General features: G+C 54.0%; 7 protein-coding genes across 7 annotated transcripts; 4 read left to right on the top strand and 3 right to left on the bottom strand.

The window, feature by feature from the left end:
* Window positions 1–175: 175 nt before the first annotated feature.
* On the bottom strand, window positions 176–1,015 carry PODANS_7_2940 (uncharacterized protein; the record flags this gene model as incomplete). Its single annotated transcript, XM_001907690.1, has 1 exon — window positions 176–1,015. One exon carries the CDS (start codon window positions 1,013–1,015, stop codon window positions 176–178), a length of 840 nt encoding a protein of 279 aa, XP_001907725.1.
* A 1,892-nt stretch (window positions 1,016–2,907) lies between these two features.
* Window positions 2,908–3,859, top strand: PODANS_7_2930 (uncharacterized protein; the record flags this gene model as incomplete). The annotated part of the gene is made up of 4 exons (XM_001907691.1): window positions 2,908–2,921; window positions 3,013–3,084; window positions 3,160–3,272; window positions 3,327–3,859. 4 exons carry the CDS (start codon window positions 2,908–2,910, stop codon window positions 3,857–3,859), a joined length of 732 nt encoding a protein of 243 aa, XP_001907726.1.
* A 1,088-nt stretch (window positions 3,860–4,947) lies between these two features.
* Window positions 4,948–6,094, top strand: PODANS_7_2920 (uncharacterized protein; the record flags this gene model as incomplete). Its single annotated transcript, XM_001907692.1, has 2 exons — window positions 4,948–5,628; window positions 5,735–6,094. 2 exons carry the CDS (start codon window positions 4,948–4,950, stop codon window positions 6,092–6,094), a joined length of 1,041 nt encoding a protein of 346 aa, XP_001907727.1.
* Window positions 6,095–6,310: 216 nt separating this feature from the next.
* On the top strand, window positions 6,311–6,562 carry PODANS_7_2910 (uncharacterized protein; the record flags this gene model as incomplete). The annotated part of the gene is made up of 1 exon (XM_001907693.1): window positions 6,311–6,562. One exon carries the CDS (start codon window positions 6,311–6,313, stop codon window positions 6,560–6,562), a length of 252 nt encoding a protein of 83 aa, XP_001907728.1.
* A 2,686-nt stretch (window positions 6,563–9,248) lies between these two features.
* On the top strand, window positions 9,249–12,026 carry PODANS_7_2900 (uncharacterized protein; the record flags this gene model as incomplete). The annotated part of the gene is made up of 1 exon (XM_001907694.1): window positions 9,249–12,026. One exon carries the CDS (start codon window positions 9,249–9,251, stop codon window positions 12,024–12,026), a length of 2,778 nt encoding a protein of 925 aa, XP_001907729.1.
* Window positions 12,027–12,722: 696 nt separating this feature from the next.
* PODANS_7_2890 (uncharacterized protein) lies at window positions 12,723–16,340 on the bottom strand (the record flags this gene model as incomplete). The annotated part of the gene is made up of 1 exon (XM_001907695.1): window positions 12,723–16,340. The coding sequence occupies one exon, from the start codon at window positions 16,338–16,340 to the stop codon at window positions 12,723–12,725; it is 3,618 nt and encodes a 1,205-aa protein (XP_001907730.1).
* Window positions 16,341–18,084: 1,744 nt separating this feature from the next.
* Window positions 18,085–23,887, bottom strand: PODANS_7_2880 (uncharacterized protein; the record flags this gene model as incomplete). Its single annotated transcript, XM_001907696.1, has 4 exons — window positions 18,085–18,943; window positions 19,007–23,623; window positions 23,690–23,712; window positions 23,828–23,887. 4 exons carry the CDS (start codon window positions 23,885–23,887, stop codon window positions 18,085–18,087), a joined length of 5,559 nt encoding a protein of 1,852 aa, XP_001907731.1.
* Window positions 23,888–25,227: the final 1,340 nt, after the last annotated feature.

A 25,227-nucleotide genomic window follows, 5' to 3' on the forward strand; every position in this document is an offset into this window, starting at 1 on the left:
CTTTGCCAACTCATAGCTACCTTTACTTAGTCGTTACCAACCTAATATTCAACTTTCCACATTATAACCTCAAAAACTAACCAATCAATCCATGCTTGCTTTGAAATGACTTTCGTCACCCTTCCATGTTTCTCTAAGACCTCGAACTGCAATATCATCACTTCTTCCCAGCCTGTCAATGTGCCTGTTGATTTGCCACCCCCATGCGGGCCAACTTCCCAGTATCAAAAGAGATAGCAAGAATCCAGAAGATGGTCGCGAGGGGCATAATTTGTCCAATACTCCGGATTTCCTGCTCAGGGCTGCCACCACCATTGGCAACCTCCATCCAGCCTGACATGTCAACCCAGTCCCGCAGAATTGTGAGGTGGGCATATGACAGGAAGCACGGGATGCTGCACAACACAACAAACGCTGTTGTCATGAAGACATTCTGGTGATAATTCGGCCTATTTCTCGTCAAGAACTTCTCCAGATGGGCACCAACGTATCCCACTGCTAGCATATAGCAAAAGACAAAGGCTGGGTTGACCTTAGGCCCGGGCCCGCCAATCGCGTCTCTCTGCTCAGGGGCCAGGCTGATAAACGGGTCCAGGTCAGGATCGAGAAAACATGCCATGGGAAGGAGAAGCGAGCTGTCGGAACGGCCCGGGGTTGGGATGAACATCAGTTCGGGGGACGTGTTCCTTTCCATTTGGTAGTACAGGTACCGACAAAGAAATGCATATATGATGATGGAGGCGGCCGTTCGCAGGCATCCGATCCATTTGGACCTCCAAAAGTCGTCAAGTACATAGACTGAAAGTGTGACGCAAGACAGTGACAAGATGAGTGTATCGACGGCGAAGTTGTAGTGGTAGGCTGAAAGGGTGCATTTGGACTCCAGACCAAAGTTGAGGGCATAGGAGAAGGCGAGGACAAGTTGAGCATCGATCGTCACCCTGAAGAGCTCTTTCATCCAGGACTTGAGCCAGGAGTAGACCCCTTTGGCTGTGTTCTTTCCTTTCTGTGCCATGCTGGAGGGGTGACCCTTGCTGTTGCTTTTGTTCGTTGTGGGAAGACTATGAAGATATTGTTAGTATCTGTGGATTACAAGAGGCATTCGGTTGAGACCTACATCTTTGATTTCTTTCCCCGGAGGCGATATGACCACTCCCGCACTACAAACAGAATAGCCACGATGTTGACGAAAAGTGCCGAGGCGAGAGATATCCACACCTAGAATACCATGGTTAGAAGATACCATTCGAATGAAACTTGGTACTTGGTACGTAGCCCCGCGGAGTGGGTGTGGTTCAGGGTAGAAATCAACTTACTCCGTATCCAGCAATGTCTGGGTTAGCTTCGAAGTGGCCACGAGTTATATTGCCATATGAATTGACAGTGTTGTTGGAGAAAAAGTTGACAACACAGCTGGTGCTGAGGTCAACACCGAGAAGACAACAGTCATGCTGAAGATTGGTCTCATAATTGGAGGACAGGAAATAGGGCACCCATTGCAAGAAGTTGTGCTGCACACCGTCTTGTGCACAGGTTGGTGATGCCATGATGTTCAGATATGCTCGAGAGACAACTGAGAAGCTTGTGGTCCTTGGGGAAAACAACACGGACAATAGAGAACTCCATGACTTTTTAACTTGAGAGACTTACCTACTTCAAGTTCTCCTCCGGTCACTTCGCCCGAGAAGGCTACCTCTCCCTCCCATTGCAAACCCCAAATTTAAACCAAGGGTTGCACTGTGCCGCATAAAGTTCAACAAGGCGATGCTGAGCATGAGTGGTTCCTCTGTGATGGTGTAGTGGTGTTGAAGCCCAGCCTTGTGGTGATTAGAACCTATTAAAATAGGTTTCTACAGTTGGCGTGGGTTGCCGTTGAAGACTACAGGTGGTCCTATATGCAGGCCCCACTCAACTCCTGTATGTCTTGACCGCGCCGCTTCAAGGCCGTTTAGTAGACCGGCGTATGTTACAGATTTGTGGAAATGATCGACTCCAGAATGGAAACTACTGGTTTGATACAAATAGAAAGGCTGCTCTGTTGCATAGGAAGGGAACGGCCCGCGGAGTTCCGATACTGAGGCTGAATACGAACTTGACTTGAATGGTCAGGACTTGAGAAGGGATCCAAACACACCTACAGCCATAGAAGGCATCAACCAAGTGGCCCCCAACGGGACACATAGCTGCAGTATGCAGTATGTCGATCAGGAGGTCGTATGGGCGCAAGGCTGTGGGTGAAGTGGCAAGTATCGCACACCACTACGATGAATTCTACATAAGGGTGCTGCAATAAGAAAGTTTGTCAGTCTTCAAGGCTTAAAACTCCAATTTCCACCACGGCTTGTGTGGTCTGGCCGTTAGGTTGCTCTTGACCAATTTCCAAGAGAAAGCTCTAACAGAGCTGACAAAAGACTTCTGACAAATGAGATATTGTGGCATGGATAAGCTGGAAGAGGTTCGTGACAGCGTCGTTGTGTTTGGTAAACGGGGCCAGGGTTGGGGTTGCAAGGTGCAGAAGCCAAGGCATCGGAAGCAGGGGCGGCCTGTCAGAATTTGTCACGTGTATGTCACTTGGCAGTCAAGCACAGGCCAATGGGCCCATTGCATCACTAATAAACCCCCCACCACGGTTGATTGGCTAGCCGACGCCCGATTTTTGGGTTCCATTTGCTTTCCAACGAAGGCAGAAAGATCAACGGCAGCTATCTTAGTGATCATAAAAGTGATTCCCTTTCCACTCAACCCGCCAGCGACTGTTGCCTGCCGTTTTCAGCGAACAACCGCGACCACCAGCTCCCCGGACACGTCCAGACTCGACCAAGCCATCGTCTTTGGCACACCGACCCGAGTCCACGAACCACAACAACATCCCCTCTGTTTACAGTTCCACACAACCAAATCGTCAAGATGGGTGAATCGCGGTTCGTGCTCCCGACGCCGCGTCCACACGGCGCGGGGTCCTGGTGATCCGTCCCCAGCAACAGCAACGACTGACGAATGTTTTGCACACAGGCAAGAGCTTGTGCAGTGGCTCAACAGCCTCCTGCAGCTCAACATCACCAAGGTCGAGCAATGTGGTACTGGGTACGTCGTCGATGCCCCTCCCCTGCAGTTGAGCTCGAGGAACACCAGAGACTGACAATGGACGCCCGGAAACAGCGCCGCCCTCTGCCAGGTCTACGACAGCATCTTCCAAGATGTCCCCATGTCCCGAGTCAAGTTCAATGCCAACACCGAATATGCATACATTCAGAATTTCAAAGTCCTGCAAAGTGAGTCTTTGCCGAGCTCCTTTGAGGTTACCGTCTCTAACTATCTGCCTCTAGACACCTTCACCCGGCATCACATCGACCGATCGATCCCCGTAGAGTCGCTCGTGAAGTGCAAGATGCAAGACAATCTTGAGTTCCTGCAGTGGACCAAAAAGTTCTGGGACCAATACTATCCCGGCGGTGACTACGATGCCGTGGCCAGACGGAAGGGCGCCCCAACCGGACCTGCTGGAGGTGCGGCTCCCCGCGTGACGGCGTCTGCGGCGAGACGTCCGGGTGGGACCACTCCCACCACCGGCCCTCGAGTTGGGGCCAAGGCCGCTGCTCCCAGCGCCGCCTCTCTCGCCCTGCAACAGGAGAACACCACCCTTAAGGAGACCGTCGTCGGCCTTGAGAGGGAGCGTGATTTCTACTTCAGCAAGCTCCGCGACATTGAGCTCCTTGTCCAGCAAGCTGTGGAGGAGGACCCCGAGCTCGAGAAGCAAGAGGACGGCCTGGTCAAGCAGATTCAGACCATCCTGTACTCGACCGAGGAAGGCTTTGAGATTCCCGAGACGGAGCAGCTTGACGACCAAGAGACATTTTAAGGCATGGAATGCCACAGTATTCTGATTTGATGAAGCTATGGTTCGGGAAATCCGACGCCGTTGTAGACGGATACAAAACAAATCAGGGGGAAGGCGTGGTGGTGGACAAAAGCAAAAGGATTGATGTTAGTGCGGAGTTGCCTTCTATACCCCAAAAGCCCCTCATGGGTGCTGCTTTGCCTACCCTACTTAGTCTTGTTGGCTCTCACCACGACGTACCGGGTGTGGGGGCGAGTTCTGATAGACAACAAGCATTTATGACATGGAATTTGTAATCAGCGAAGCTAATACTTACTTTCTATTGCGAGTGATGGACATTTGGAAGGAATTGAATATCGAGGCACTGGTGTTGACGCCTGAATGCGGGACTTGAGTGTGGGGGAGCGGGTAGCAGAAGATATGCAGGTCGAAAGAGTCAGAAACCTGAGTTGCGTAACCGAGCCGAGACCCTGGAATTCAGGCAGGTGGGTTGAGGAATATCCTATGGGACTTATGCCGTAAGCTGAGCCCCAATATCAACTCCTATTTCTCTCTTGTTCTCGTGATGGTCACTTTTGGTGTCTCATTATGCCAGTTGACTTGGTGTGGTGTTTAGTGTCAGGGTCAGGGTTATCAGTGTAGGACACTAAACCAGCCACCCGCAACCCAATCCGGCAACAATGACACCACTGGGCCTCGTGGGCGTCAAGTGGCAGGCACCGAGCGAAGCTCGGAATCAAAGGTTCCCACTTACAATCAACAACCTTTTCTATTTTGCTGCGCCATTCAAGATACCCTCTTCTTCAAATTGTTTGCTGTCTTTTCTATCTTTCGTCCATTCCACATTTCACGGCTCCAAGCGGCGCAGTGCCATCTCAAAGCAAGCGCCCCATCCGTTGATGCCCAGCTGAGGGTCCCGAACTCATCACCATCATCCGAAACACCCTGACCGACTCGACCGACCGCAACTAACCACGCTCGGTCGCGTGTGTGTGCATTTCCCCAGGGTGTTAAACTTGACAACAGCTGGGGAATTTCCTCGACACGCGGTATTCAACAACCGTTACTATCACCATCAGCCAACACCACCCCCGCCGCGCAACTACAAGATGGCACCCCCCATCGAAATCTCCATCCCCACCACGTCCATCTCCACCCCCCCAAACGGCAAACCCTTCACCCTCTACAACATCACCCTCCGCCTCCCCTTGCGCTCCCTCATCGTCCAAAAGCGCTACTCGGAATTCGAAGCCCTCCACAAGAACCTCCACTCCCTCGTCGGCGCTTACCCCCCCGAGCCACTCCCCGAAAAGTCTTGGTGGCGCACCTCGACGGCGAACTCCCCTGAACGCACAGAAGAGAGGCGAGCGGGGTTGGAGAAGTATCTTCGTGCCATTGCCGAACCGCCAGATAGACGGTGGAGGGATACTCCCGTCTGGAGGGCCTTTCTGGGACTTCCTGCGGGAAGCAGCACGCAGAGTGGGATTAGTCTCGAGGGACGCATCCCTGCTATTGGGTTGAGGGAGGCGAATTTGGCTGCTGCTAGCGACCCGGGGACGTGGCTGGATTTACATCGGGAATTGAAGACTTCTCTTCACGAGGCGAGGGTTGCTTTGGGACGGAGGGATGGGGCGACGGAGAATAGTGCTAGGGTTGAGGCGGGGAGTGCGGCGAAGCGGGCGTTGATTAAGGCGGGGAATCTGATTGGGAGTTTGAGTGATGGGTTGAGGGTTATGAAGGAGGATGGGGGGAAGCTGGGGGAGGGGGAGTTGAGACGGAGACGGGATTTTGTTGGCGGCGGCGAGGGTGGAGAGGGATGGGCTGGATAAGCTGAGTAGTAGCTTTGCTGTTGCTGGTGGGGGGGTTGCGGCTGGGGTGGCGGTGGGGAGGCATCAGGGGGTTGCGAGTGCGAGTGAGAGGGCTGCGCTTATGGGAAATAATGATGGGGGGCCGAGCAGTATTGGGATTGTGAGGACGTCGACTGGACGGCGGGTGTTGGGTGCGCCGCTGCCGGAGACGGAGAGGACGAGGGAGCTGGATAATGAGGGAGTACTTCAGCTACAGAGGGACACTATGCAGGAACAAGACCAGGAGGTGGAGGCGCTGGCAAAAATTATCAGACGGCAAAAGGAGATGGGGCTGGCGATCAACGACGAGGTTAACCGCCATATTGACATGCTGGACCGTCTGAATGACGACGTGGACGTTGTGGGCAGGAAGCTGGGCGTGGCAAAGGATAGGGTCAAGAGACTGTGACGGGAGGAGCCGCCTTCTGGTCAAACTGCTGGAGATGCTACAACAACAACAACAACAACAACAACAATGAATGACACCGCCGCTTCTTGTGCTGCTTTTTCTTCTTCTTCCATCTCTATTTCCTCTTCTTCTTATCGTAATAGTGCTAGTGACAAGGCTAGCATGGACACCATCACCACTACTGCTCCCCCGCTATCCGAGGGAGCTGCTCGCAATATGCCAGAGATTGAACAAGAGGACAACAGCACAAATGCGGTACGACAGCAACAGCAACAACAACCGGGAGGTGGCATAATTGACGCCGTGCTTTTATTAATTGTTAGGGGGGTTTTGGCCGGCGTTCAGGGGTATGCCGTGCTTGGGTGGCTGATGGGGAAGATATCGGCTGCTTTGGTCTGGACGGTGGAGCTGGTGCTGCTGCTTTTGGTGCAGCCGGGTGGTGGCAATACGAATCATCATAATGGATGACAGAATGAATTGCGAAGGAATACAGTACATGAGGGAGCTAGGGTTAGGTATGGAGTATATGATCATGGGTTTATCTTTTCTGGTGGAGAAGGGTTTTTTTTTGGCTAGCTCTGGCTTTTTCATGCAGGAACAGGACATGGCATGTGGGGATGGATGATGGATCGGTATGTAGATATGATGGAGCTTTTTGCGATGGGTTGGTTTATGGACATGGAGGAGTAGGTTTGTTTTTTGTTCTAAACTTATAATATATCTGCTTTCTAGTTCTAGATATTTGCTTGAGCATAGCAACAGGCAACGGAGTTCTATTATTCTCTTATTCGAGAGCCTTGTTGAGGTGTGTCTCAGGCTTGGCTCTTGAGGACACTCGGGGACATCATCTTCGTTTCCCAAAGCCTTTCACAAAGCCTCTCTCTGTTACACCACCCTCGGTGAGCCGAACGAAAAAAAAACCGTTGATGGTTACCCAAGACACCAGGTGGGTTGGGTGGTGAGGTCACAATGCAGCCCGTCAGACGTCAGCCGTCAGCCTCTTTTCTCGGGAAGGGAACAACGGAGAAAGTTGAAGGATTCCAGCCTCCTTTTTCCCTCCCATTGGTACCGGTGCCCAGAGGTGTCAGGCACACACCAAAGATGGGATGCCAATGCGGCACGGCAACACGGTTGCGTGTACCGTCTTCTCTCTCGGAGTCGGCGTTGCATAAACGAATCATTTTGGATGATCTTAAGAGCAAGGCTGGGAGAATTATAGGAGGTTGTCCAGGACACAGCATTGCATTGGGACGGTCAATCTCAAAAGCTTACGGATACACCAACAAATCAATGCAACCACGAGGGGAATTTTTTTGCAAATGATGACACAAAGGCCGATGAATTCAGCGAGGAGAGTCCAGAACAATTGTTCTTCCAGAGGAGGGGCACAGTGAAGAGTGTGTGTGATGTGCTGGCGGATTGGCTACGTCACCCCCACCGCATGGCAGGTTTGGTCCAATGGAAGACGCGTTGCTGGGCAACGCGTCGCAACGAGTATCACTTTCTGGGCTGGTTATTAGTTGATTCACAACTTCTTGAGGCGATCTTCTGAGAAACGTTTCTGTACAAGTTTCAAATCTGAAGATCTGTTCTGAAGTGCCAGTCCTGCAGGTTTCTGTCAGGGCGCATGTCCAAGGCACAGACGGAGTTCTGGGAGACTGCGTCTGACAGCTACTCGGGAAGGCAGACGGGACGTCGAAGTTCGGACGGAGGAGGAGCAGGAGGCTGGGCGGCTCTCCGGGGTGGTGCCGCGATTCGCTGCTCAGTGTGGACCCCTTTCTGGCCTGTCACAACGACAAGATTGCACAATCTGGCTCAATTGGGTGGTGCATTGGGTGCACATCGCGTCCTATCCACTGCTTCACCAGCCCCCCCTCCAAGATGCACAAGTGGACACCTTGAATCATTGGTTTTGCGGTCTTTTCCTGCTTTGCTTCTTCTGGGGATCGCAGGGATTCATCCGACGGATGATTTCTGTTTGCTGATGGGTGACAGATAGGCGGCGCGTTTGATAGGAGCAGGATTGCAGTCTGACCGTCTACCAAAGGTCGATATTGCGACGCTCGTTGCGCCTTCATAGTTATCACAAGGTGACCATGACTGACGGGTGGCTGGTTCCCAAAAGATGCTGGACCGTTGAAGAACGTTATCGATTCTGGGGTCCACGCAACCTGGATGGCAGAGGACTGGAAGCGAGAAACATGGCACTCCCCTGGCCGTTTCCTGTCACTGACCAGGCGTTCGACTTGTGGCAGGGAGGGAAGCTGTTGACGTGAGAGAGAAGCTGTGCGATGCCCCAAAGCCAACTGTAGACCTGTGAAAGAGAGTATTCAATATAAGTTTATCGAGAGGAGAAAGATTGATATATCAAATCTGGAGCGGCTCGGCTTGACTCTCCGATACAAAGCATATGCGGTACGGCTGGATGTCGCTGGATGTCTCCCTCAATTCACCTGCCAAGTGGTCTGTGCACCGCACACCTTTCCAAAAAATTGCGGGCAGCTTGTGGGGGCGTTTGGAGCTACCGCTGCTGCCGCTGCCCTCTGTGCTTCCAGGGCCTGGGGGCTGCCGAAAGTAAACACAGCGTCTCCCCAGCCGAGAAATCTTTCCAGGTTTGTTGAGGCCACCTTCACCCACACTCCCGCACCACCCTCCCACACACACCTCTCGCAAAAGCCGATTCTGCAAGTCCGCATTCCTGTCGACATCGCCGTCTCGGCCCATCGCCGAACTCTTTCTAGAATCCCATCTTTCGCGCGCATTCCACGCTTCGACTAACCCCGAATTCAACACCCCGCTATCAGATCGCGATCTCTCAGCTTGCGCTTGGCTTGGCCGTGCGACCCATCAAACTTGCGACTTTTGCTTTTTGGCATTGGCGTTGAGGCGTCTTGAATTTTTCTTCCTCGGATTTTCTACCGACATCGCCCACTGATCACGCTCTGGCAAGCCGACTGCTGGTTTTCTTCGATCTCAGCTGCTTCGACAACCCTCGCGTGCGACGCCAGATGGCTGTGTAGATATACGACTGGACTACGAATTGCGAATTATCTGCTTCCCGGTTAGCATGCTCTGAACTCAACCATTATCACCACCGCGAGCCATTACCGCAACGACATAATCTGTATCTGGGCCGGCTGGCCGTTCTCTCACCATGAGCCAGCCACCGCCCCCTCCCCCTCCTCATGGGAACAATCCCAGAACAACGGCTGGTTCGGCACCTTCCCCCGGTTCTGGACTTCCACGAGGGAAATACGATGTTTTTATTATTCCAGAACACTCGGCCGGCGCTGGTTTCCTGTACCTGCCCTCCCTGAGGCCCCAGTGGAACAGCTTCTTCGCTGGCATCGCCTGTTCAGTGATCGTGCTGCTGGTATTCATCAACTTCGCACCGATGATTGCCCAGGTCTTATGGAGCTTGAGGAACTTGGGCGCGATGGGAAACCTGCTATGGGCGGCAATGGCAGCCATGCTGTTCTTCTTCGGACGAATGCAAGGGGAGAGCTCTTCCGCGAAATTCTATGAGAGTCGAGCGAATGGAAGTGGCCAGAATCCCGGTGCTGGATATGGAGGAGCCAAATCAGAATGGTACACCCCTCCCCCGAACCCCGGTCCCACACCCAACCAAGCCCCGCCACCTCCACCTCCGCCGCCTACTGCGGAGGACGAGCATGAGCCTCGTGGCGGCTCATACAGGTCGTCATGGGAGGAGGAGCCACGCCCACCACCGCAGCCACAGCCAAAGGCTAATCCTCCCGCACCAGAACCGAAGCCGGAGCCAAAGCCGGAACCCAAGGCAAGACCGGAACCGAAGCCAGAGCCAAGGCGGACGCCAACCCCGGAACCCACACCGGAGCCAAAGGCAGAACCTAAGGAGCCGAAACCTAAGAAGAGATCGAAGAAGGAGCGCAGAGCCGAGGAGGCTGCCAAAGCCGAAGAGGCCGCCAAGTCTGCTGAGGTTCCCAAGCCTGCAGAGCCTCCTAAACCGAAGGAGATGCCGAGGCCCAAGGAGGCCCCGAAACCGGCCGAAGCACCCAAACCAAAGGAGGTCCCAATACCAGCTGAACCACCTAAGCCAAAGGAAACCCCCAAGCCGAAGGAGATTCCAAAGCCCAAAGAGGTACCGAAGCCGAAGGTCCAGCCACCTCCACCACCGCCAACTCCTCCTCCTGCTGAGGAGCGACCCAAGACTCCGGTTTCCCAGCCGAGCCCGACCAAGGGCACTAGCGCTTGGGAGAAAGCAAGAGAAGAGACACGGAAGCGCATAGAGGAGCAGAAGGCCAAAGAGGCCGAGCAAAAGCGGAAAGAGGAGATGGCCCGGCGGTTGAGAGAGCTTCGCGAGCGCGAGGCCAAGGAGCGCGAGAAGCGGGAGGCCGACAAGAGGGAGAGAGAGGAAAGAGACCGCCTCAAGAAGGAGCAAGAGGAGAAGGAAAAGGAAAGGATCGAAAGAGAGTTGAGGGAGAAGCTGGAGAAGGAGAATCGTGAGATTCGTGAGAAGCTCGAAAAGGAAATGCGCGAAAAGCTTCAAAGGGAGCTGAGAGAACGCGAGGCCCGTGAGCGCAAAGAACGTGAAACCCGCGAGAGGTTGGCGAGAGAGCGTGAGGCTAGGGAGAAAGCCGAACGTGAAGCCAGGGAAAGGGAGATCGCGAGGGAGAAGGAGGAGCTGCGACTCAAACTTGAGCAGGAGCGCCAGGCCGCCCGAGAAAGAGAGGCCAAGGAAGCTCAAGAGAGGAAAGAACGTGAAGAGCGTCTGACTCGACTGCGAAAGGAAAGAGAGGAGCGCCTCAAGAGGGAGGAGCAAGCCCGCAAGGAAAAGGAAGAGAGGGAGCAGAACGAACGGAGAGGGACGTCATACGCCTACTCGTCTGTCGGTGAGAAGACGAGCATGTGGCCCAATGGTAAACCACCCAGCGTTGCTCCCTCAGAATCTGCTTGGTCAGCCCCAACTCCTCCAAGAGCTGCTTCACCGCCTCCTCCATCTCCAACAAAGCCTGCACCATCGCCAGTTCCACCCAAGCATACATCCATTCCTCGGCCAGCACCAGCTGCCCCAACACCACCACCAGCTGCCCAATCCCAGTACCAGCCCCCGCCACAGAAGCAGCCTACCCCCAAGCCAGCAGCATCGTCAACAGGTACAGCAGATGAATACTCGTTCCGACCGTACGACACGCCGAAGAAGTCGCGGAAGAAGTCAGAAACTGATTTCTCCGAGTCTTCCTATGCCCACTCGGCCTCGACCGCGAGAACCACGCCCCCGCCGCCGATGAGAGAGCCATACACAACCAACGACCCGAACAAGATCGTCATTCGAGCGGTGTACGCCTACCTCAACGAGTTTTCCAAGACGCCGGCGCAGCAGCTTATCTCGGGCATCAAGCCTGTCACGGACGGTCTCATTCTGCGAATCACGAGCGCGGGACTGTTCGTCGACGACGACGTACGAGGCGTGGCACAAAGGGAGTGGGACGTCAAGGCCTGGACTCTTAAGCAGATCGAGATCTGGTGTCCCACCCACGCGCAGAATGCCTCCGCTTCTAGTGCCCCAGGTTCGATCCCTACCAATCACCCCTTCTTCAAGACCATGCCTACCCGTCCCCGCGCTGCTGAGCGTGGTGCGACCAAGGTCATGATTGGCGAAGAGGCGCTGGAGTATCTAAGTGAGTTCTCGCGATGCTGCAAGGGTACGTGTCGCCGTGGCCAGGCCTCGGCTGGTGGACCTCCGGCTAGGGGCCTGCATCTTGTCCGGGCCACGCAGAGGGATGCTGGTGGCAAGAGATACCTTTTTGTGGTGGATGAGGAGGAGGGATGGAAGATTGCCGATGGCATCGCGGCCCTCAGGGGCAGTGGCCAAGTCAGAGCGCTTGGCGTGGCTGGTTTCAGCAGCCTTGAGTCGAGGACAGTGCTGGACTCGCTCGGTTTCCATCAGTAGAGGAAGCCTCGTGTTTCGACATTGTCTCTCTCGCCAACACCGTTGCATCCGCACCTACAACTTCAGCCACATTTCACCAGTACATATTACTGTTCATTCGTTTGCATTTGATTATTGTTTCGGCGACCAGACGCACGCATATCATACCCCAAAAGTACGGCGAGCATATTTTTGTCGATTGAGATACCACCTTGCGAGTTTTTATGGAGGATAATTGGAGGAAGACAGGGGATGCAGGATATGGAACATCTTTGAGGGAGTAAATCACCTGTTTAGTTGTGGAACGACGAGTGAGATGTTATGTGGACATGATGATGGGATGATGATGTATGTGTGAGGATGTTTTTCTGATGGAACGAGTTGAAAAAGAAAGAGTGAAACCAACCCAACTCATTTTTGGCATGGATGGCAGCATTCGGTGCATATGAGGAGCGGAGAGAGACATTCTTGCATGTGATGTATAGTTATCTTCTTGTGCCTGACCTACTACATGGTGTATCTATGAGGTGACGGAATACAATCTTTAATAACCCCTTCCTGGCTTTCACTTTGGACCATATCATCACATTACGAAATGGCTGGTGTCTGTTTTTGAGACAACCAAATATGTACTATCGAACCAGAACCATGCTTACTACCTATCCAATCCCATATGCAAAAATCCCATCCTACCCTGTTCCCTAGAAGATGCGAAACCTAAATAGGAAGCGTGCTATACCCCCTCCCCTGATGCCTCTTACTCCCATCCATAACCCCCAGCATGTGCACCTCCGGCGGCCTCGCATAATCCCCATACCCATCCGCCATGGAAAACGCCCCCGAGACGACATGATGCCTATGCTCATGCTCAAAAAAGTCCAGATCCACATCCTCCTCCACAGTAGTAGTAGTATGATGATTATCGTTCCTATCCCCATCCCTCTGATGCGTCCCCCCAGAGAGCAAGTCGTACTGATCTGAACTCCTCACTTCTTCTCCTCCTCCTCCTCCGCCGGTAACCTCCTCCTCAGCAGCAACGGTGGCATCCCGAGGCATCCAAACCTTTGGCTTCTTCCTCCCATACCTCCCCTTCACCCTCCTCCACCACCTCCCCACCCCCCTTTCCCTATATTTCCTCCTCCCACTCCCATCGTCATACCCCTCATCAAACGAAGCCAGGTATTGCTCAAACAGCTCGGGCACAACAACACTATGGATCACAACCCTAGCCCCAAAATCCACCGCGTGCCCCACAAACGCCCAGGCAATAAACGCCCAGTCTAGCACTTGCGCCCCCCCTTGCGCAGCCCGGGAGAAGGTGTACAGCACCACCAGAGTGATATGCAGCACATTCCACACCAGCCTCACCTCCACCCCGGCAAACACAAACATTTGTATCAGAAACAGCGAGTGAAGGATCAGCTTAGCGATAATCGCCATCTTGGCCAGGGGCGCAAGAAAAGAAAACATTGTTGCGCAGATTGCGATGCCAAAACCTACACACCCCGAGGCGACGAGGCCGTCGAGGGCTGTGACTGACAAATGCGCCGTCACCGGGGTGAGGGCGTCGGAGAGGGAGGGCCGGGTGGGGAGGGGGTGGGGGTAGGTGGGTGGTTCCCGTTCGATGATCAGCTGCCATGTTTCCGGGAGGGGGACTGAGGCAAGGGTGGGAGGGGGTGCTTGTTTTTCCTCTCGGCGGAAGGACGGGCTGATGGGGGTCGAAGGAGGGGGGAGGCGGGTGACGGTTAGAGGGCAGTCGTAGACTGTCCTCAGGAGGCCGCGGGGGTGACGCTGGAAAGCGGTGGATATGTTGTCGTCCGACGAGAGATCGGGGGGTTTGGAGTGGTCGTACGTGTCTTCTTCTACGAGCTCAAACGACTTTTCGTACGTAGCTTCGAGGGCGTGGTAGTAGAGCTTTTTGACGTTGGTGACCACACGACGGACTCGAAACAAAGCGCCGGGGTAGGGTTGTGCTGGGCTGGCGGCAAGGCCGGGCATGTCGTTGTTTTGTTTTGTGATGAGGGGGTTGTCGAGCTGGATAGCTATGCAATAGGGGCCAATATCAGGGGCTGCAAAGGCGTCTGTTTCGCCTTCTTCTCGGTGAATTTCGACGGAATATTGATCGCCTGTTGTGGTGTCGTGGACGGTGAAGGCGCAGCTCGAAAAGGGGTCGGGTGGGCCAGTGCATACCAGTACTGCCACCTTGGTTCGACTGACAGTGTTATTAGGGAGGTATAAGTCGTTTTTGACGTTGCGCAGATTGGTAAATGTTGACCCAAAGGTGAGTTTCTGTTTTGCTGGGTATAATGGCAACCAACGATCTCTGTGGTTCTTTGATGGCCTCTGCCTTGGTCCGTTCATGTTGAAGAATAACGACATGGGCACGCCATCCATGCTCCTCAATATACATGCCATCCGGTCGGCTGACTTGTTCAGCCTCATGAGTGGCTCCGTGTTGAAGCCAAGCAGGTTCGCGATTATAAGATGCTTGTCGCCTGGAACCGTAGTTGCCCTCTCGCTCAGTTCGTTCCACACCTGTACAAACAATGTGCAAAAGTCAGGAGCCAGCGTCTCTCTCCCATGCGCGGCCTTGACCGGCTTGACACCGTTCGCAAATGATGACCGGAACTCGTGGTTCAGGCACCGGGTCAAACTAGCCACCATGGCCAAGCTGATATCCCTTCCCATGCCTGCTGTTGAACCACTGTTCATCAGTTGTAATGGCTCATGGTTGGTCTTGCCGGGTATTCTCCTCTTGACCCAGCTTACCGGTATCCCCACAAGCTCAGAAAGCCTCGACTGCTGTGGCCCCTGGGGTGGAGGAACAGCCCTCGGTTGCTTGAGCTTCGGCGAAAGAGCATTAAACGTCCCATCAGCACACTGAACCTCAACCGCATTCCCCAGCGCCGCCTCCTGAAACGTCCAACTCCTCCCAATCCACGGGCTCACCGAAAACCTCGCGCACTGCTCCAGCGTATCCGAGTTCTCAATCGATATCTTCTCCAAGTTGGGGTCCAACACCAACACCCTATCCGCCGCCTGGTACACCGCCGGCAACTTGTTGATCGCCCTCATCCTCAGCAACCCCATGCTCACCGGCGGCATACACAACGCATCAATCCAAAAGTACCTCGGCCTCCTCCTCGCCGCCGTCTGAAACCCCGTATCAACCGAACCCAACAGGTTAAACTCGGCCCCCGCATCCTCCCCCTCCCTCAGCGCTTTCAGCCTGCTCAAATACCCAAACACCCTCCTCAACTGACACTCGGGCATAGCATTCGCATTCGCGTTCCCGATCCCATCCGCCCAGACATGACTGATAATCACAAACCTCGTCCTGGCCGTCATCCTCACCACCTCCAGTCGTATCCCCCGCTGCAGCGACCCCCTCAGCCTAACAAGCGGCACCCCCCCATCCTCAATAATCCCCCTTATCTGATCCATCCCCACCCCCATCGGCTGATACTGACACCCATACCGTATATGCCTGGGCACGTAGCTGAAGACGTCCGCATTACTAGCCACGCACTCCTCAAAATCGCACCCCTCATGGCTCGTCTCTGTAGAAAACAGCCGAAACAACCTCGTGAAGTAATACGCAATCGCATAATTGTAACTCGTGAGCACCTTTCGTGCATAGAACGGGCACCACCCCCTCAGCCGTAACACATCCAACATGAGCTGCGCGCTCGGTGAAATGTCAGGGTCGCCTTTACTATCCAGCGTGGCAACTTTTTCGTGCTTCGGCCAGGGCAAGGGCATGTCGTCCGCGTCGACCTGGACCAAATCCCACAGTACACTCCGGAGCGTGGTACAAAGGACTTTGATAGATAGAACAATAGTCGGAATGGGCTTGACATGGCTCTGCGAGACGCGGTCAAAGTCCTCCGCCAGATCAACCACCGCGTCCAAAAACCTGGCGTGCTCGTAGATGAGGCGTTTCCTTGCCTCGCGGGAGATGGGCGGGTCATGTGTTCCTTCTTCCCCTAGTGATGATGGTGGTGGTGGTTGTTTGGTCGTGTCCCTTGGGGGTATGGCGTGCGAGGTGAGCCACTCGTTCAGCAAAGGTATCAACGGCCGGGCAGATACGCTTCTCGACACTTTGTACTCCCTGTAATCAATCGGCCGGCCCAGAAACTCGGCGATGGTGCCAAAGTACAGCCATGACTGCGCCAGCGACGCCAGCCTCGGGGCCGGGAGGCTGGCCCACTGGTCGCCGAAGCCGTGGAGCTTTGGGAAGTCCCAAAAGTCGGTGCCAAACACAAAGGGGGTGTCGGCGACAAAGGGGATGTCCAGCGGCTCGACCCCGGCGACGGGATGCGGAAGAAAGTCCATTTGGTTTTAGGAGCCGCCCGAGACGCTTGTGAATGCGGGGTGCAGACACAGCTCCATGGTTCGCGGGGAAAAGAGTCGGCCGGCCGGGTTGCCGAGATCGCGGCGGTTACGGGGGACTTGTGTTGTCGTCGTCAAGAACAAGCATTACTAGGTGTGACAATCAGGGGAGTCGTGTATACCACAAAGTCCTCTCCGTATGGCCGCTTGTTGGTTTGGTATCCAAGATGTTTGAGCGGGGGTGTTGTGTTCCCCAAGTGTGAAAGTTGGGGGTCTTCAAATTTAATGTGCGTGAGGAATAAGTTGACTGAGAGCGGGGGGTGTCAGACAGAAAGGAAACACAAAAAGGAAAGAACAAAACGCCCGGATAGGCCGAACGACAAATCCAAGTAACCTATACAGGTCAAAATCAGGAATGCCCACTTCCAGAGGGCAACTTCCGAAGGGCAACGTAGGTCTTGGGAGAGGGAAAGAAAAGATAGGCGGCGCAGTCGGGGGCACGAACGGAGACGAAGAGATCATCCAAGCAGGCACCACACTCCACGAGAGTCTGAGAAGCAGTTGGCGCTTACAAAGGTCTGGGCGGCGGGCGCGTGTTGAGATAATAGGATGCAATAGACGGGGCTGGGGGAAAAGAAGAAGAGGGGTCTCCTAGGGGAATAAGTCCTGACTGACTGACTGACTGAACCAAGACGACGTGCTTTTTGTCCGTAATCGTCAAAGTCCCAGGAGAGGATGACGGCCCCCATGTTCCTCGGCAGCGGAGGCATCGAGGGGCGGGTAAGAGGGGCCACGAACGGCCTGTGCAAAATACGACTGACTGTGCCGCTGTCGTACAGATGGAGCATCCACCCAACTGCGGGATACCGAGAGGAGCGCGAAACGAAGGACCTGCAGGTCCAAGAACGAACTCCAAGGTGAGAGCCGCGGTGAGTCGAGGCTGCGCATAAACGCTTTGGACGTTGGTTGTTGGTTGGAGGTTTTCCTACAACTATGTTGGATTATCAAACAACACCTCCACCATAAACCTGGGAAAATCCAGGACGGTTATCGAAATGAGCAGCGGCCGCATCGTTAACCGTCTCATCTTCCTGTCGCAAAGTCATCATCCAATGATGTGTCTGGCGCAACATGACATGAAAGTGGGATTAGAAATCCACTCTTAGGGCTACATACAATTGCTCGGACGACATTGTAAAGCGAGCCCCTGGTTCCTGGCATATCCCCACTCTCCACTGCACCTCAGCCCTATCTCGAGCATACCACATTGAACCTCATGCGGTTTGCTTCATCCAAGTCTGACACCGGATCGGGAATCAAAATGCAAATGCCAAAACTCAACGGTTGTCGAAATGCTATGCTGTGCGGCGCTGTTGTTGAACTTGCTCGTTATTGGCTTTGATGACGACGCTGATGTGCAGTTCCGAGCCTCTGCGAGACTGAATTTCTGACATCAGATCAGGATCCAGTCCTCCTTCTAGAAACGCATTGTTCCTCTTCTGTGCCTCCAAAAAAAGAAAAAAAGAAAAAAAGACTTCTGTTCTATCAACGTATTCGAGTATTGCTGCTGCCAATCGCTTACCCCGTCCCGTGTACATACAGTAACTATTCTCCATAACCATGGCAGCACACCTCCCACCTTATTTCCTGCTACATTTCCAATCCCAACAGATAATACACCCTATCTATAACCCCTAAACAAAACCCTCACTACGCAGTTGTCGTCATCATCACTCTCCTACCTGCCTCACCTCCCAGCAGGTGACCGCAACGTTCCCGACATATCCCTAGTCCAATCTCCATCATTGTCCTGCTGCCCATTACCATTCCCCTGCAACCCGCCACTACCAGGCCTCAAATTCCAATCGTCCAACGACTCCCTCCCATCAACACCAGGCAACCTCAGCTGTGGCGGCCCAGTCTGGGAAAGCATACTCACAGTTCCCTGATAGTGTTCGGATCCAGCAGGCGCCGGCGTCCGATCTCTCGAAGGCCCCTCAGACCCAAACTGATCAAAGTCAGGCAGCTCAAACCCGTGATCCTGAAACGGTGGTCTCGGCTGCCTGGTCTTTGTCGGCGTCTGATCACGGTCTCTGTCCATGATCTCAGGCACCCTCTCATCCGCCGGCATCTCCACCGGGAACGGGTTCGACAACTGCACCTGTTGATACTGCTGCTGCAGTTCCAACTCACGCTGCTCCAGAATCTGCGGCGCCGGTTCCACGTTCCTCAACGAGCTGCTCCCCGGTTGGATCGCCCCGCTCGACGAGCGGAAACTTCCCACGCTCGCACGGTGAGCATCTATCGTTGGGGAGTCTGGGTGGTCGCTTGATGGTCCGAGTGACTCTCTGTCCATGTCCTTGATAGCGAACTGGGCCATGGTCCGCATCTTCCTGCTGACCCACCCAGCCAGGATCCTTCCACGCTGCTTCTCTCCCAAACGACTTCGGGGGAAATCTCCCTTGTTGACAAACGCAACGATATCAGTCACGATCTGATGTTCGTTGAGGACCGCATTCACAATGACAGGAACAATGGAAGCAAGGTATGCCTTGCGGGCCACCTCGGCAACAACCACAACAAGACCACCGGCTTGGAAAACAGTACTGGAAAAGGATGTGTCAGCAAAACATGGCCAAGGGTTAGAAAATGTGGACAGAGAACTTTACCATCCACCCGGTACAATGCTGTGATGGCATCGTTCAACCGAGAACTCAATGTCCATTGGGAAATGGCTCAACCCATTGATCTCAATCGTCTCCCCAATGTTGCCGAGGACAAAGACAACCTGCATGTCCACCAGCGCGCCGCCTGGCCCAATAGGCCTCCTTACACTGTGCAAGAAACCCAGGTCTCCAGTGCGAACATACTGGATACTCGGGTCCTCCACCGTCCGCCCGTCAAACCGCTGCACGTCGAACGCGTCCTTGGACCTATAGAACGCCTTGGCGCAGGCTTCCGAATCGACCCAGATCTCACCAAACTCTCCCTCACTGCACAGCATACATGTCTCGGGGTTGACAATGGCAATCTGTGTCGAGACCGGCACCATTCCCGAGTCTTGAACAAGCAAAGCCTTGGGATCCCGCTCGGGGTCTGTGACTTGAATGAGACCCTGACGCAGAGCCTTGCGGTCCAGCCAGAGCTCGATGGGCTCAATGCACATGTACGACCGCGAGGCGATCATCGGGTTGAGAACATGAGAATACACCGTGTTGATGGCAGTACGGTCAAGGCCGGCCGTGGCAAAATGCATCCGTACCTTCTGGAATACATCGACGCGGGGCCTGGCCTCGGCCGATATCATCATGTTTTTGAGCTCATGCAACGTGAACCCCTTACCCGGCACGGTTCTCATGGCGTAGTCAAGCATCTGAGGAGTGGCGTAAGTATCCTTGATCTTGTACCTTGACAAAATCAAGAACAAAGAAGCAGGATTCTGGGCAAACTCGACCGGGGAAAGCAGGTACGTGGGCGTGCCGATGTAAATGCCCATGAGACACGTGTGGAGGAACCCGAGCCCGGTGGTACTCCTGACACAGCCAAGAACTGGCCGGGAGCTAGTCATCTGGCAGGTTTCCTTCTGCACTTTACACATGCCCAGGATGGTATCGTGGCCCAGCTGAACCGCAATACGGCGCTGGTCAGGCGTCCAGTACGTCCATATAACCACCGGATAACCAGGCTGAACCCACGCCGGATCCATCGTGATGCCCAGGTCTCTCAGGCCGCTGTTCTGCTTGGGCGGCTTGGTTGTGTTGAAGATGTTGGGCACCATAATCTTGAGAATCTGGGCCGACTGCTTGATGTGCTGAGCAACTGTCTTGGTTTTGAGAAGGTGGTCGACCTCTTGATTCACCAACACAGCTCTAACCGAGTAGTCTGCCAGCAGATGCAGAAACGCAGGCACATCTTCCGAGAGGCGATTCTGGTCCATCGGTGCGATGGGGATGACAATCACGCCGAGGTTGATGCAGGCGTGCACAGCAAAGACAAACTCTTCCGAGTGTGTGTACATGAGCACAACGTGGTCGCCAGACTTGAGCTTGACCTTGTTGCGGAGGTAGACAGCCACCGCAGCAACCTTGACATCAAACTTCTTCCAGGTAATGCCCTTGCCTTCTTTGCCTCGCCCATCAATGGTGCAGATGGCGAGCTCCTCACCCTGTCTAGCAACTCGCCACTGAATCAAATCAGTGATGCTGGTAAAGTTGTTGAGCGGAGTAGAGGTCCTGTCATCCATCACCACCTCTCGATGATCGATGCCCGAGTACTGCTTTTCCGCTGACGCGAGAAGCCGGGACCGAGTGTCAGACGCCATGGCGGACCAGATGCCACCAACCGGGTCAACTCCCACGGGCAGGTTGAGCACGGCATGCTCCACTGCAAACTTGACATGAACGCAGGGCAGGTTTCCCAGGTCAAACTCTCTCCGACAAAGCATGTTGCCGATTTCACGGCGTCCGTTCTTGAGCACTCTTGGCAGAGAGTTGGGGGCTGTGATCATCACACAGTACAACCGGAGGTTGTGTTCCTGCATCAGAACGTCCATGCATCTTTCAGCGAGTGCATCAAGCAGTGCTGTGTCCAGCTGCCGAGGCGGTCCTCCATTGGTGGCCGGCGCAGTGGATGCCGCTGCCGACTCGAGGACCACGACCGGCAGGTGTTCCTCATTGACAAAGACGTCAAAGGCAGAACAATCAAAGATTTTGGGCACGTTCTTGATGATGCTCACCACGAGGTGCTGCACAAAGTAGTAGCGATTCTCAACAGCCTCGTTTCCACCGTGCTCGACCCATTCAACCCTTTGTCTGATCCGATCCTCGTACAAGCCGAGGACAAAGACCTTACCTTCAATGACGGTTCCCAGCAAGCCGGTTCTAAGAAACTCGGGCTCCACCATGGTCGGCGTGGCTTCGCCCGGGTTGAACTTGAAGGGCCGAGCATGGAAGATGGTTTCGGTATGCTTCGGGAGTGCCCAGAAGCCACCCGACAACGATGGCGAGTCAACCCAGATTTCTCCCACCGTGTTGGGAGGTGCCAAAAGGGATGTTTCTGGATCCACCACAGCGAGGGTGGCGTCAGGAATGGGATAGCCAAATGCCCCAACACGGATAGTACCTGGCTCATTGGCAGCTCGCTTTCTGGCTTCGTCTCCCATGGCGATAACCACCACCTCATTAACCTTCAAGGCCTCCCTGTCAAGGAGGACCTCACTGAGCTCGGTCTTGGTGTGCTGCTGTGTGGCCGTCGTTGTCCCTTGTCCGAGTAGAGTGGAGAACCCCGTGGGAACTGCTGGCTTTTCTTCCTTCTCTTTTTCATCTTCCGAGTCTTCGCTCGACCCAATGTCAAGTTTCAGAGGGCAGCCCATCCTTTCTTCACCGCCTAGCCAGTCACGGACACTGATCACCATGCCGCCGTGCTCTGGGAGACAAAGCATGGGTGCCACGACCTCGTTTGGTCGAGTATTGCGCAGCGGGCGAAACCAACGATCGGCAAGAAGCTCGTTGAACTCGCTATCTACTGTCAACGTGTCGATGAAGCATGACTTGACGGTTTGAAAGTTGGGCTCCATGCCCTTCTTGTAGTTTCGTGTAGCCATGGGGTCCGTCTGATAGTTGTAGGCGGCCCTTTTCAACCCCGGGTAGTCCGCGACCATGACCGTTGGCTTGTACTTGGTGATCAGATGGGCGTACAGTCCAGGGACCTCTATGGCTTTGTTTTCCAGCCATACAGTGGTGTGTCCGCCATATACGGCCAGTAACACACCAAAAATCATGCCGATACCTTGCCGGGGGTCCAGATAGGAAAGCATAATCTCGCTGCTTGCCCCACCCCCTATTAACCGGCCATTCTTGTCCCGTAGGTTCTTGTTGAAGGTGTCTGCCGGTCCGTTGCTGGGAACAGTGGAGATGATGGCGCTAAGGCAAGCCAGCTGGTGCATGATGGTCCTGTGGCTCAGAACCACGCCTCTGACATCACCTGTCGGGGCCCTGGAGAACTCGATGTAGGCCAGATCAGGGACCGTCAACGGGGGCGCGTCTTCCTTCTTCTTTGGGTGATAGCTGCCGAACTCATTGGTCTTCCACCACTCGACCCCCTTTGGCCAAGTAAGTTTCTGAGCGGTGATATCGCGCTGAAACGTCTTTAGATTGTTGTCTGTAGTCAGAGCCAGATGAGCTTGCGTCTGAGTAAGAATCATGTTCAGTTTCTGATAGTCTTGCAAGTCATTGATGGGTACAGCGACGACGCCTGCAATGAAGCAGCCAAGCAGAGCAATGGCAAAGTCAATGATTTCCGTGTCTCGGTATATAAGCGCGACACGATCGCCCCTATATAGCGAGCTCTTGTCACGGATGACTTGTGCCACCTTTTCGGCCCTCGACGCCAGCTTGTCCCATGTGATGGAAACCGTCTCTTTTCCCTTGCTGTCCAACACCCAGTAGGCCGGGGCCTTGGCTATTGTGCGGCCTCGGTGCCTTAGCACAGCGGCAATATTTTCAAAATTGGACATTGGCGTGTGCTCATCATGTGCGTCGTGGATGGCAAACGGAACATCACGTGGCTCGAGGGGTAACAAATGGTTCAACACATCTGGTGGAGGCAGATCGCTTGCTGTTAGCATTGGAGGCGCAACAGCTACTGTTGGAGAAAAAGCATCGCTAGATGAGTATCGTTGTGGACCGCCATATTCTCCTCGCGCCTGCTGATCGTATGCTTGTTGTTGGCCAGCAAAGTCGGAAAAGTAGGCTTGAGATTCTAGGAGTGTCCTAGATCTGCCATCGTACGCTTGTTGTGGTGGCCCATCTCTGTAGACGCCATGCTGTTCAGGGTTGAAAGCGTAATCGCCCGAGACCATGGTCCCCGAACGAGTGGAGGTGTCGTTCATGGGAGCGGCTGATAGAAACAGAGAGTCGTGCTGGCGCATACTCGGACGGCTGTCGGCTATTGGATCATCAGAGCTCAAGTACGGCCCTAGATGGGCATCTTGGTTCATCAGATACGGAGACTGAACCTGGTTCAGATAAGGGGAAATCTGAGGCTGGTTGTCTGTTGGTGACACGCGATGCTCGGGGGATATGGACGCTGGCGAGTGATACGAGTTGGCATTCAGAGCCGCCAGAGAGGCGGCCCGATGCCCATCGTCGTTGACATGAGGCGGTGGTGGGTAGTAGTTGTTGTCGTCGTCGGGTGAATGAATCCGAAGCCCGCCCGCTCGTGGCTCTTGTTGCAACAGGTCGCCAATTCCATATTGCGAGAAGAGTTGGGTGCGTCGTTTTTGGTACCTGCAAGGGAGATGTCTCGGTCAACACGATGCCGGCGCCAACTTTTATACGGACAGCTTTTTTTACCCTTTTTGCGTGATGTCGCCCTCCTGATAAGCAGAGACAGACATGGTCAGCAGCTACTCCCAAGAATCTGGTACCAACCATCACAAGACTGCGCAGCGCAGGCAGTGGAACCTATCACCAATTCAAAAAGCCACTCACTTCCAGCTCCCTCTCGAGCTCTTCCAGTTTGTCTTGCAGTTCGGGACTGAGTCCAGCCATGGCTGTGGTAGATGGGCGTATGCGATATGGAATGGATCGTTTGCCTTCGAGGCGCGCGCGCCGTTGAGCCGGAGAAGGCGCCCGGTATCCGTATACGTATGCAAGATTTGCAGTCTCACCCGACCAAGCGGCCGCAATGTGCAACTGCTAATGAGCGCAAGTGATGGTGGAGAGAGGTCAGATGTGGTCGTGTTGTGTTGTTTGGTCTAACCCTGGACTCTACAACGGATGCTCTGTGTATGTAGTGTACACTATCTGTATGGGCTGCCAAGTGTGGATGTTCGTGTATACTGGCCTGTATAGGGGTTCTGATCTCCCGAGTTTCTTCGACCTGACTCTTCAGGGTTGTGACGTGTGACGTAGTTGGGTTTTGGATGGAAGCCCAGGAACACATTGCCATCTCCAATCCACGGCGGGCATGTCGCCAGATGGCGGGGCTGTCTTCCAACAGCTGACCAGCGATCCCCGGTTCACTTGCCCGCAAACCCCTGACCCGCCCCGTTTGTAGCGCAGGGTCTGCCAAGAGTTCTTGACAGGTCCTGCTTTGCTAATAAAACTTAAAAGTACACTGGTTTTCCATGGACTTTGATCAACACTTTTCTGTCTGTTGGTTATTAGTCTCCTCACTATCGTTCCAGTTATCTCTTTCTCAGTGCTTTTGTTAGGATTCGATCGGTAGAGAGTACTCTAGCTTTGGTAGGTGGCTTTGATCCATCGGCCCCGCGTCTTCAAGTCTCTCTCGGCGGGGTTTACAGTTTGCCCCACTTCATTCTCGGCGCCAAAGAACAGCCGATCCGGCAGGAAAACCCACGCGGAAAGTGGGGCCACTCTCCCGACTGCAAAACTTCCAAAGCCTCTGATCAAGAATTTTTGCAAAATCCATTCTCTTCCAGAAAACCACTTTTCGACGCAGCATCTGCTCTTCATGACATACGGAAGGGCACAAGATGTCTGTGATTAGAATATCATGCTAACTCGATAGTCACTTGCAGTATTGCCCACTCTTGGTATGTTCTTTCTTTTCCACAGTTTCTGCCCCCCAGGCATCACAACATTTTCATGATGATATAAACGCAAACTCACAGACCTGTTCTGAAATTTTACATGTTGAGAGCACGCTTTATTCAACTGACTCTATTCCCTTCCATCACAATATCATATCGAGATCGAAGTTGCAAAACTCTTGCTAACTCCTCTCCAGAATCGATACCCGTTCCTGTTCATCACCAACCTTCTTTGTGCTTGCAAGCTTATTTTAAGCGTCATGGCAAGCCGTCAAGGGTACCCGAGAGCCGAGTCTCTGGCTTTGTTCTCGCGGTTCCTATTGTCTCTACTCTAAA

Source organism: Podospora anserina, chromosome 7 (assembly GCF_000226545.1).
Source record: "Podospora anserina S mat+ genomic DNA chromosome 7, supercontig 1".
NCBI lineage: Eukaryota > Fungi > Ascomycota > Sordariomycetes > Sordariales > Podosporaceae > Podospora > Podospora anserina.